Raw genomic sequence first — 13,076 nt, 5'->3', positions numbered from 1 at the left:
AAATTCGACGTTTAACGACTTCGATCGTAGACTTTAATATCTATATGTTTATTTACATTGTATATTACATACTATTATGTCATTATAAAGATATAAAAATTTACTAATAGCACAATTTTAAATTATGATTTATTAGTAATAAAAACCTATACCATCTTATTTTCATATCATTAAAATTTTCAATTATATTTTTAAGTATATTTACATAAGACATTATTCTCAATACATAATAGTTTTTCTTTTCTTTTACACTAAATTTCGATAACGAAGCATAATTCTTTCCAAGTCAATTACCCATTTTTTATTGTTTTTTTTTTATGACCTTGGTATTTGGCTATTATTGTCTAGGTCATATTAATATTTACGAATATAGCAAGAAATAAAGACATACTATCTAGTGTTATTTTCACGAATCCTCTCTAGTTCTTCACAGCACACGATTTTTATAAAGTTTTATTTAATCTTTTGTTTGCAAACAATTTCTGTGCGATTTGCTGTTGTGATTTTCTTTTTCATTGCGTTTATTATGCGAATTGAGTTTTATTTCTTTTTAAAATACAATAAGTACCAATTTTACAATACCGTATATTGTATATACCGTTCGAATTCGCAATCAATTTTACTTGAATTCATTATAATAAATATTGAATCATAAGGAGTAAATTGAAATATTTTATAATGTATTTAAAGAATAACATTCAAATAACTGTCATTACTGTTTATATCTTTATCAAATGTGGTTAACCGGAATTAATCACGTTTGAATGAGACTTCTCGTTCTGAGAACATTATGTTGTTCATTAATAGAAATTAATCATCATCGCTTATTAATGAACCGAATTATAAAACAATATGTAAGTGGAAAAATATATGTTTCATGGAGGAATAAGGAATAAAAATAAGGATTTTTTCAGTCCGACTATATTAAGAGTTATACCTAATATAGACTAACTATAGTCAATGTCGTCTTTTCCGCCGAAGTCCTCAATAACAGCACCAACTTTGACGTATTTATATATAAATAAATCAATGGTTTATGATTTTTTATAATATTTGGATATTATAAAAAATTATAAATCCTTACACACATTTCATCTAATAATTTTTTTTTATTTGATTACATAGTTCTCTAATAATAATTTGATCAATATGTTTGACTATTTTTATGTGATTACGCGGTGATTTTAGAAGTAGTTTTTTAAAGTATAATTAATCTATCTACTCATCTCGGAGATAACAGAATCTAATTTATCCAGTAGATAGACGCGTAAGCGAACCGTGTATAAACAAGAAACGTTTGAAAAAAGTGATGTTCTAGCTAGACCTCGTTATCGTATATTTAATGATATGAAACAAGAAAATACTTAGGTAGTTACTGTAACACTATAACAAATAGTGCATTAAAATAGTTGTCATTTTACGTACGAAGATTTTATATTTTCAAATTAAATAAAAATTACCTAATAATTTAATCTAAGTATAATTCATAATAACCTTAAGTAGTTTTAAGTAAGTATCAACAACATAACATAAATAAATTATACATACTTTCTGTTTGAACTCTAACCCAGTTTGAACAGACTATGTAGGTGTTTTGTTGTGCCTCGCAACTGAAAGGTCACTTAACTACAATGATGAGAAAGCAATAACAGTGCGTCGCTCGACAAAAATCCGATTTTATATTCGCTTCGAGTTATTATAAAATGTTATTCCTGAAATTGGATTTACTTACAGGTGAAAAGCGTTGAGCCTATGGTCAAGACACATGACGAAAAGCCAAATTTGAAACACAACATTTGACACTAAATTGAGGCGTTGGACCATTGGTCGAGAGTTTGAATAGTCTATGTCATTCATTATGGTTTTACGGAAAAATGATGTTTTGAACGTCGACGAAGTTGTTGTTGAAACTTAAGAAGTTAAACTAAAGTGGACGTAAGTAGTTAAGTGGAATATTGATTTTAGTGCAGTTAACTGTTTGTAGTGCAGCAGTAGGATTTGTTTTGTCTTTATTCCTTTTTAGATTGCAATAGGATTGAGGTTGTATCTCTTAGCAATTAAAGAGTCCTATTAAAAATGCAAAACAATTCTGACCTTTTTTTATTATCGTTTGAACTACATTGAATATATTTTATTGAATAAGATAAAAAGTCCACTTGTTTCTCTTCAGTCATACGAAATCAATTATGAATTTGTTTTGAACACCTTTTTGCAAGTAAGAAATTTTTCAATGCCACAATAAAATTACTGGGACCACCCAGATAAGCGAAAAAATTCAAAGATGTATCTGGTGACGTTCACTTTATTTCTGTAATCCTTTGTCAAAATTAGGAATGCAGTTTCTACCAAACTTGGAGTGATATGCAGTATTATTCATAAGGAAATAATATGAACACTTATTATAAAAATGTTAATAATTCATGTCGTATTTATTTTCGTATAATACATTGTTTTTTAAGATTTTTTAAAAACCACTTTTCTGTAAGAAAAGAGGATTAATATAAATCAGTAATCAAAAGATAAATCAAATCAAATAATATGTTCAGGTCAAACGCCAGTCGCCTTCTTAGGTAAAGGGTTATAAACCAGTAGTTAGTGTGAGATGGGATAATAATTTGTTTATATAAATTAGACGCAGTTGCGCGTGGGCAGAAGGTGAGAGGGAAGTGTCGCGTGCGCAGCCTACGCAATCGTGCAGCCTTTATTTTTCAACTTAGTTTGACTGCCTTGTCGAAATTAAGCACTGGCGCCGGTTTCGGCCTTATCTATTAATTATTAATTAGTTTCAGTTACTATTGATTTAGTTTTCAGTCACTTTGTGTTCCGTTTTAAACATAATAAATAATATATTTGATTTATTTTCTAGATAGGTACATTTCAATTTCGATGTCGCTCAAAAGTGGAGGAGATAAGCCACTTCAGCTTGTTAAGTGGTCTCTGCCATTAAACGGAGAATATTGAGAGCATCCAACAAGGTGAAAGATCAAAGACGACATGACTTTAGTATATTTTGTTACATTTACTTTATCATTCTGTATAAACGAAAGATTATTAGATTAGTTTGAGAATAATATTGTAACTCGTCTTATCTGTATTAATTTTATAAATGTGAAAGTAAATCTGTCTGGCGCTCTTTCACTACGAAACCACTAAACCGAATTTAATGAAATTGGGTTGAAGCAAATTTGAACTCCAGGAGAGGACAAGCTACTTTTTGCTTAACGCGTGACCACTGATCCCTGAAACACGAGCTAAGCCGCAGACAACTGCTAGTTTGTGCCACGTAACTACTATTAATTATCGTATATAGCTATAATATGCAAAAGAATTGCATATTGAAATAAAACTAGTTTTAACGGATTTAAATCGCGTTTATATTATTTACAACTACCGCCAATTTCTTCTTTTGTACTTCAAATAGACAAATGTCACCTCAGTCTACCCGTGACCACGAACGCTGTAAAGTGCTCCAAACGACGGGATAATAAAAATAATTAATATACGCAATTTAAATACGTTAAAACTAGTTTTATTTCAATGTGTAATAATCGCGAAAATCTAAGACAGCAGAATATATTTACTTTGTACAAAAATGGTATTCATATATTTTATTACTTTATTATATTAACATAGTTATTAAATATTATGTGTGCAGTTCAATTTGAAACAGCTAGCGCCATCTAGTATTGTACTCTGAACTGTGTAGCTGCGACTGGGCCGCAAAGGTTTTTTCCTCGAAGCCAGTTGGCTAGATGGAAACGGCCACGAGACGAAGGAACGTTAGGTAAAAAGTTATTTCCGTCTTCTTGTTCGTACAACAAGTTTATATAGCGATGTGCACCTGAGCCGCGAGGTGGCGTTGGCGGCTTATAACCTAAAATTTTAGTAAGACATAAATACGATTGCATAAATACTATAGGAATAATTAGGATTGTATTTTCCTCTTGGACAAACTGTTAATAAATAATAGCTTATAGTACTTTACCCCTATAATCAATTCCGACGGTTTTAACTGTCTCCTTAGCTTTTAATGCAAGACCCTTAAAAAAAAGAAACCCTTAAAGAAAAATGTATGAATAATGAAAAATAAAAATTAAAAACTGACGATCACAAACTACTTACTGGAATATTTGATTTTATCATGTGCAAGTAAAATTCTCCTTCTAATTGAGGTGGAGCATCTGGATCGACCATGACGATAGTATAAAACTTTTTCTGGAAAGAAAATCTAATTTGAACTTTTTCTTTTTAACCTTATATATAAATTAAAATCTTTGATTTATGAAAGTTGTTAGGTATTTGTAGATATGGCATTTATTTAATTTAAAATTAATAATAATCTTAACAGCTGTAGCATAAGCTGCTTTTCTCTGTATATTTTTTAAACTTTTGTCAGAAGGGTCGGTTAATGGGTCACCTGAAGGTAAATTGTAATCACCCACAGATATTGGGAGAAATCTTATATCGAATAATAAAAATAATGTACAACAAGAGTACCGGGTCGATTCTCATAGGAAACTGGCTATTAGGTGAGGGGAAAATAAAGGGATCCTATCGTATTCAATGTGGAAAGGGGCGATCCAAAAAGGAGACTCCAAAAAATATAAGGAAAATATTTTTTCATATAGTCCTAGTTTTTAAATATTATAACAAAGTCAGTTATATTAGATTTATCAAATGTCATTTCATCAAAAGGAAATTAGTAGTGCTTGACGATCTACTACAAAGTGGTACAGTACCATAGATTATGATCAGCAAAATTGATGTTATCGATCAATCGTCTTTCTATTTTTTTAAAATATGGTTTTATATTATTACAAACCGAATCCGCTAATATGTATTGGAAAAGAGGCTCTTCAATAAAAACTTGTTTAGGTAACAGCACATCGCAGTTGTGATCGTTAACCATAGTGCCTCCAACACTTGTTATATTCAGGCCTACTAAACGATCGCATCCTTCTAATAGACTTTTTATGTCCACTGTTGCACATTGCTGGGAAGCACTGCAAACCCTCATAAAAAAGAATATTGATATTAGTTCCCAAATCATTGATAACACAGTGGACTGACTACCCATACTATAACAATTAAACTGAAATCGTAGCAATTGGTTTTACGTAATGCGTTTATAAAACAAAATTGTTTCATTTCATTGTTACGACGATAGTTGCGGAAAATAACTTCAGACGATAAACATTTTTTTGTTTTTAATTTCATTCAGCGTTAATACGCTGAATGAAATAAGTACATATTTTTAACTAGAAAATCAACTTTTTTATACATTCTTTTTTTCTAATTTTAGTGCAGTTAATAAATATTGAACTGTTAATCATTTCGTTCAGCCATATACCAGGTTAAGATTTAGTCATTTTGTCCCATTGAATATAATATTATCAATATCAACCACCAAAAAAAAAAAATCAAAATCAAAATAAACTTTATTCAAGTAGGCTTTTATAAGCACTTTTGAATCGTCATTTTACAATTAAGTGAAGCTACCACCGGTTCGGAAAGTAGATTCTACCGAGAAGAACCGGCAAGAAACTCAGTAGTTACTCTTTTTTAACATTTAAAAAATACAACGTCATGTTAATTAAATACAATGATTTCAATTAATGTATCCTGCTTGGAAGTCAACAAAATTAACTCCACGCTTTTTTATCATCTACAAAATCTTGTATCGTATAGTATGCTTTTTCTACCAATGTATTTTTAACAAACGATTTGAATTTACTAAACGGCAAAGTTAAAAATTTCTGCGGAATTTTATTATAGAAACGGATACCTTGCCCCAAGAAGGATCTATTGACTTTGCGGAGTCGGAAACTTGGCGTTATAAGTTTATCCTTACTTCTAGTGCATATACAATGATTATCACTGATTTTATCAAAGTGATCAATGTTATTGTGAATATACATGATATTGTTGTAAATATATTGCCACCGTTTGACTTTTTATACATAGTGTTCTATTTGCATGTATACCTATTTATCTTTTGATTGATTGATCTTTACTTTATGTATGAATTATTTTAATTTAGTGTAAGTGTAAGAAAAAGTACCTTTTATGATTTTTTACAGGACAAAATGACCACCGAATTGTTTGAGATAAATTTAAATTAATAATTATTATTGATTGCGATTTACAAATGATTAATAGAACTTTTTTTAAAAAAATAGCACTATTCGATGATTTTTTCATTCCGTTAAACTTACTTTATTTTATTTTACCTTCTAGCTTTAGAAAGGCCATTTATGTTTCGTAAATTTTGAGACATTTTTTTATACCCAAAGCTACTACTCCTCACCCATCCATTGTATTATTCATACTATAAATGAAGATAAAAAAATATAATGTTGTCCCATGTCACTCTCATTTCCTAATGTCAGTGTGACGTTGACGTATGTCTTCTATTAATTTCAATACAATGAAATAAAAACAAACATTTTTTCTTATAATAAACTAAACATAAATCTTAATTAACTCTTACAACGCCTGCTCAAGTTAATATTATAATGGAATTTCATCCTTTAAACTTGGTATGTTATTAAAGTATGTTTTTTTTAACATCGTCAAATGTGACTCCAAAATTTTTCGTTTTCAGGCTCATCAACAGCACAGACGAGCTGAGGCGCATTTGAAGAACAACAGATACGATGAAGCGATACAATGTCATCATAATGCGGCAGAATTACTTCTCGACGCCTTAAAGTCAACAAATTCATCCGTTGCTCTAGAATCAATAACTCTGCAACATAACTATCATCTCAAACAAAAGGATTTAATCAAAAACAAAAAAGAACAATATGTGAGGGTAAAAAAAGCTCTCGATAATATAAAATGTTTCAGCAAAGATCCTCAATTTAACCTCAATGGTAATGATATTTCAACATTACAAGTTGCTATATACAAGGTTGTTAATGAATCTGATAATTTATTACGTACTTTACGTGATAAATCTGAAGGATCTAATGAAAAAGTCTCAGTTGATGAAACAGATGACAATGTAACAGAAAAATCACAACAAATGATTGTGGAAGAAGTTCAAAGTCATAATCAGAATCTACAGACAATGATAGAGCAACTTTTGCTCAAAGTTGAAGTTATCAAAGATGACAATATAACCCTGAAGGAAAGAGTTAATTATTTAGAAAAGGAACGGGTTAAATATCTGAATATACAATCCCAGGATGAGTCATTAGAGAGAAATGATTTTTCAGCGCTTAGTTTGCTTTCCGATGGTTATGGGAAAGACAGTTCCAGAGAACAATCTTCTTCAATGGGAAAACCATATCATATAAATCTTTTTGAATGATTTAATCTACATAATATATATTGATAATGTGTATGTATAAATATTGTTTATGTAATTACATAGTTGTTAAATGTAAATAAGATTTATGATAGTTGAATTTTTTTAAATAATATATTAGCAATGCCAATTATAATTCATTCCTATTTACCCCTCCAATTAATATTATACTTAGAAGTGGGACGAAAATAGCTGAAGAACTCAGAATTGAACCTGCTAACTTTCATTTCAAGATGGCCTTTAAGCAACTGTGCCGTTGATACTTCAGAAACTTAAAAGTTTACTGCCATTAAGTTCATTATATATTAGGGTATTACCCTGTTATCAAATTTTATTTTATCAATGTTTGTCATGAAATAAAATACAACATATTTTAGTAGATATGTATTGCATATTAGTCTTACACAAAAATAAAATGTTACTCTTATTTTAAATGTAAAAATAAATTTCCCAGTATGTCTACCAGGAATAACTATTCTTATGTCTAAAAATTTATATTTTAACAAACAATACCTACCTATTAACATTTTATAGTTTTTGGTAACATGAAAAATACAGCGGTTGATAAAGAATATTAAAAAAAATATCAATTATAGACTTTAATCTGGGCTAAGTATTTATAGAAAATACTTTAAAATAGCTAGAAGTTGAAATTTTTGAAACTGAGCCAATTTTAAAAATATAAATATGCAACTAAATATTTCAAAAAGCTTTCCTATTTATCTATGTAAGAATTTAGTTTAAAATTGAATATCCTACTTAATAACATCTCTACGGTTTTGGTCTTCATAACTTGTCTATCACAAATAACATCAGTGAAGTTTGTTATTTAAAATAACTTCTACTTACAAGTTCTTTAGTAATAAATCTAAGGCATATTTTAAACATGTTTCATAATTTTACTGTTTAGAAATTAGCAAGTAAATCCTAATCCATACAATTCCAAGCAATATGACGCATAATAAAATACTTACAAGAATCCATTATACAATAAGAATAATCTTTAAACACTAGAATATTAAAGTATATTTAATGTTCGTTACAATTCTATTGAAAGAAGGCTTCATATTGGAGATGTTTAATAATTATGCATCTATATGGAATATTATATCTACAATCATATACATCATTTAATTTTTTTAAAAGGTTAAATATCTCGAAGCCTTAGTATTCAAATCATCAACACTAAAAATTATATATTTATAAATAGCATAATAATACTATATTTTAGACTTTCATGAACACTTAAGTGAATTTTTTAGTAATTTAAAATATTTCAGAATATGATGAAATTAGGCACTATAATGGCAAATCACATTCCAAAATGCACAATAGTATGTATAACTCACAACCACATATAGAAAATAAAATGTAAATATTATTATTTCAAAATGTTCCATATATTCTTAAAATATATTTACGATTAGACTAAAATTTTTAAAATAAGTTTTTATATCAATCAAATTTTTATCTTTCACTACTCAATTTGAATGGATGATAAAGCTGGAATGAAATATTTAATGTAATTGTAAGTTAATGCATTTGGTTGAGATTCATCTTAAACATTTATCACATTATTTGTAGGCTCTACTAACTACATTTAACTACTAAAAGTTTCTTTACAATATCAACCTTCATATACATATATTTTATCCAGACTGATATTATTGCAGTTTAGGTCAAGATTAGTAATATTTTTGCTCTGATTTTCGTAATAAAACTGTTTCTAAGTAAGATATAACAAAGCATTGTGTTTTTACATAAAAATAATTTTGTGACCTTTTTTATCATTTGAAAAATATTTATAGAATTTAAATCTAAACTAAAGTTTTGTTGTTTTGAAGCATAACTAAAATTAATTCAGTTTTATTACAAATAACTTACTGGTTGGGTTTAAAAACAGAGCTTTTTGTATTTACACACAACTTCTAAAGAAAATCTGCTTGTAAGCCAGGATTGCAGATGTCAAAATATATTTTCTTAATTTTAGTTGTCGACTTTACATGAACTTTTACAAACATATATTCTAATAGTTTGGAGTATTTTGTATGTATCTGTATTAAAAAGTAGTGGTAGGCCGAGTATTTGGTAAGTGTGTTGTTTGTTGAATATTCATTATAGGCAGACTGTTTGGCTAGAATGTTTTCAAAGTACATTTTAGTTAAATATACTACTATTCAAAAATGCGAACTCTACTTTTCTCTGTTTTTTTTTTTATGATAAGCTAACTATAACAGTATCTACTTGTATATAAGCAAGTTAAACTGTTTAAAGGTACATTTTTAGAATATTAACAGAGTTAAAGAGGTACTTCTTCTTCTTTATGAAGCCACTCAAAGCTAAGTAAGCCTTCAGACTGCTTTGTGAAATTGTCTATCCATCAGATGGTAAAACCCAAAATTCGACCACCACAACCATGAATGCAAATATATGTGTTATATGAATAGAGAATATATAAATAGTCATATTCGAGTCCAATCTAAATATTTGGTAGAAGTTGTATATCTTATTCTAGGGTGTGTATGGAGGGGGCGGTGGTAAGATAGAGAGATCATCAAAAGGAAAGTATTGTTGAGTGCCGAGCACTGGTGGTGCAAATGTCGGATGTGCAGTCGAGACATAGTTTGGGCTTGGTGTGTAAGGCGGTAGTGTGGGCACTGCTGGTGTTGGGCCAACACTGTGAGCTTCATATCCATCCCAATCTTCCATAAGATTTCTTCTTTGCAAGTCTTCATCGTTTGATAATGGTGCACCCCACAGATTCGCGGCAGATGCTAGGAGAGCTAAAGCACCTGTAAATATATTTTTTATCATATTAATTCTTAAAAGTATTCTTACAATCATGTTACATGAACATTGTTGTTAGAGGAATCCTGTATATTTATTTGAATATTGATTTTGAATCAATAAGAATAAAAGTAAGCTTCATCAATTCAGACTTCAATTATATTGTGCCATCTGATCTGAGATAGTAAATATGTAGTAATCATAAAATAATACAAGTGAGATATACAATATATAGTACAGTAATTAGATCAAAATATTAATTGGAAAGACTTGGAAGAGTAGGATAATTAATATAATTACATTTTACATGAAATACTGGATAAAATTGAATAAAATATTACCAGCATTATAGGTATTCATAAGAAATAAATTTTAATAAAAATTATATAAAAAAAGGAATTTTTACTGACATAAAAAATGGTTATTTAAGTTTCTTTTAGGTAATATTGCAATGTTAATACTATCTAAAACTTAAGAAAGAACTTATTTTTCTTATTTTTGACACCTACTTTTTTTTAAAATTCTCATCTAAAGTGCTATTTTATAGTTTAAAATAATTTGTAGAAAACCACAAGACACTACAAACCTGCTCCTGTTATTGTGTAGAATCCATACTCATAATCAACTTGTATTGTATTAGGATCACTATTGTTCGTGTTACCTAACACAACAGTTGTATAATAACAAACTCCAACTATAGCGATGACCCAAAAAACACACATGATACTGGGGACGGCATTCCTTCGTAGCATTTTGATTGCTTTGCTGTTCAAACTAATAAGATTTATCAGAACTCCAATGCATGAACATAATAGCACCATAAAACAGAGTAATATTAAAATTCTCATGAGCAATATAATCTCTGGTGTTGTACATGGTGGAAGACCTGAAAACAAGGAATACTAATAAAATATTTAAGGAAGGTTTCAGTTCCAGTTTATTCATATATATTTATATAATCATATATATAAATATCTATTAAATAATATTTTACATATTTATAGCAATAAAAGTAATATTTACCACATTTAAGCACTACTAAACTTTTAAGCTTAGGAAAACACAGTGAGAAAACCTGCGTCAGATAAAATTAATGAATCAAACACAAGTGTATTATCACATAAGCCCATATTGGAGCAGCATAATACCAATGGGCCACAAAACTGCATTTCAAGGAGTGGTATATGAAATCTTGAAAGAAGCTGAGTCCAGTGATATAGTTATGATAATAAGGATATATATAAATACCATTAAAATCTGATCTATTTATAGGATCAAATTCCGTCTGTATAGCTATTTGATTGTTGTCATCATCATCTTCATCGAAAGTGAAGAACTGTGTCAGTGAAAGGCTTTGAGTACAGTGCAATCCCTTAATTTTAAACCAACTGGGTTGGACGAGTGCAGCGCATGTCAGCAAGAATGTTAGAACATTGAAACTTGCAGCTATTTTGTTCAATTCCTTATCCTTGAACGGTAATGTAATTTTGAGACCTGCAGATGGTTGAAATATACATTTAATTTTAATACAAAACAATACAAATACTTGTTGAATAATTTATCTGTATACAATATTTATATATATTTATAAATATATATGTATAATTATTGTATTCCTTGAGTGGCAATTTTTTAATACCAAGAACAAAATTACTATATAATCATTGAATAGAAAAGTCATTAAAATGTTATTAACTTTGAGTCATTAAAAATAAATACATTACATACTACAATATACAAATTCTTTGAACTAAATACTTCAAAATAGCTAATTAGTCGTAAAACGTTAATAGAATGTGAATTAGGAATACGAATCTGTGGTGATGCTAACTTATAAATAGTAGAAACTTCTCGGATCTTCGAGGGGGGCAATTTTTTTTTAATGATTAAGTAATCCATAAATTATTATTGTTTACTATACGAAGTATTATTGATATTAATTCCTGGTACTAATTATGGAGTTCATAAATTAAAGTTGATATCAGAATAAAAGGAAACATTGGCATTATACTTTATTATCTCGGAATACCTTTCATTGATCCAACAAAACAAACACATTTGGGTCGATTACCTCCATATAATACTATTTTTTAAAGATTTTCAACTCGGTTTTAAACTGATGATGGGTACATATTATTTTACTAAACACGTATTTAATTTCATTAAAACATTTACTTATTTAATCACTGGACGATACCATACCTCGAATCCAAGTTATGCAGCTCATCGTGATTTAAAAACCATCGGAAAAACTCAAACAGAACTTGGTAAAACAATCGCAGCACTTACAAACACAGGAAAGATAAACAATTAGCACAAAATAATGTTTTGCGAATTAAATTATCTACTATGACTGCCTACTCTTGTCTCTTGTCATTGTCGTATTTTACTTTACATTTGACAGACAGATATAAAAAAATATTAACATCACATGATTGGTTGATTTAAATAAAATTTTAAATATCGGTTCTCTCTTTCTTACTTGCTTCAACACTGCTACGGTAGCGCCACTTGTTGCTAATTTATGTATCTTTTATTTCATTTCTTAAATTGAGCTGCGTCCCTTTATACGCATTACACACAAATAAACATTTCTTTCAAAAGAAATAAATATCATGATATGTCTTGAAAAATAGTTTACTAAGAAAATGAACTTGAGTTTTATTGAGTTTGAAATAAATGTAATTTACATGTAAACGGATTGGAGACAAAGTGTGACTTAACATAGTTTTAATTAAGCCGTTAAATTATGATCAAAATAAAATATTTTTAATACTAACTATGTTATACTTATATAATAAAGTTTAACGTTGTTATGCTAGTTGTATAGTTATACATACCAAGACAGATAAGAAATCTTTATTTATACGCTGGGATATCCTACCATGCATAGTAAACATTTGGTACTTGCGACCCAGTTTGGGACTACTACTTACTACTATTAAATAAGAAAGAAAAACGCAAATAAAACCCATTT

The 13,076-nt window shown here is 28.8% G+C and overlaps 3 protein-coding genes across 3 annotated transcripts; 1 reads left to right on the top strand and 2 right to left on the bottom strand.

Moving 5' to 3' along the window:
- Positions 1 to 3,604: 3,604 nt before the first annotated feature.
- Positions 3,605 to 5,085, bottom strand: LOC124543916 (phosphatidylethanolamine-binding protein 1-like). Its single transcript, XM_047122241.1, has 4 exons — positions 4,823 to 5,085; positions 4,123 to 4,215; positions 3,986 to 4,040; positions 3,605 to 3,874 (listed from the first exon to the last, which is right to left on the bottom strand). The coding sequence occupies exons 1-4, from the start codon at positions 5,075 to 5,077 to the stop codon at positions 3,681 to 3,683; spliced, it is 597 nt and encodes a 198-aa protein (XP_046978197.1). The 5' UTR covers positions 5,078 to 5,085; the 3' UTR covers positions 3,605 to 3,680.
- Positions 5,086 to 6,381: 1,296 nt separating this feature from the next.
- LOC124543561 (nuclear receptor-binding factor 2) lies at positions 6,382 to 7,705 on the top strand. Its single transcript, XM_047121793.1, has 2 exons — positions 6,382 to 6,539; positions 6,605 to 7,705. Exons 1-2 carry the CDS (start codon positions 6,516 to 6,518, stop codon positions 7,313 to 7,315), a joined length of 735 nt encoding a protein of 244 aa, XP_046977749.1. The 5' UTR covers positions 6,382 to 6,515; the 3' UTR covers positions 7,316 to 7,705.
- Positions 7,684 to 12,513, bottom strand: LOC124543560 (transmembrane protein 127-like). The gene is made up of 4 exons (XM_047121792.1): positions 12,302 to 12,513; positions 11,348 to 11,593; positions 10,686 to 10,985; positions 7,684 to 10,104 (listed from the first exon to the last, which is right to left on the bottom strand). The coding sequence occupies exons 1-4, from the start codon at positions 12,324 to 12,326 to the stop codon at positions 9,824 to 9,826; spliced, it is 852 nt and encodes a 283-aa protein (XP_046977748.1). The 5' UTR covers positions 12,327 to 12,513; the 3' UTR covers positions 7,684 to 9,823.
- Between the last annotated feature and the right edge of the window lie 563 nt (positions 12,514 to 13,076).

This window comes from Vanessa cardui, chromosome 3 (genome assembly GCF_905220365.1).
Source record: "Vanessa cardui chromosome 3, ilVanCard2.1, whole genome shotgun sequence".
NCBI lineage: Eukaryota > Metazoa > Arthropoda > Insecta > Lepidoptera > Nymphalidae > Vanessa > Vanessa cardui.
The sequence above is the reverse complement of the archived record's forward strand: the minus strand, read 5'-3'. Positions and strand labels throughout refer to the sequence as shown.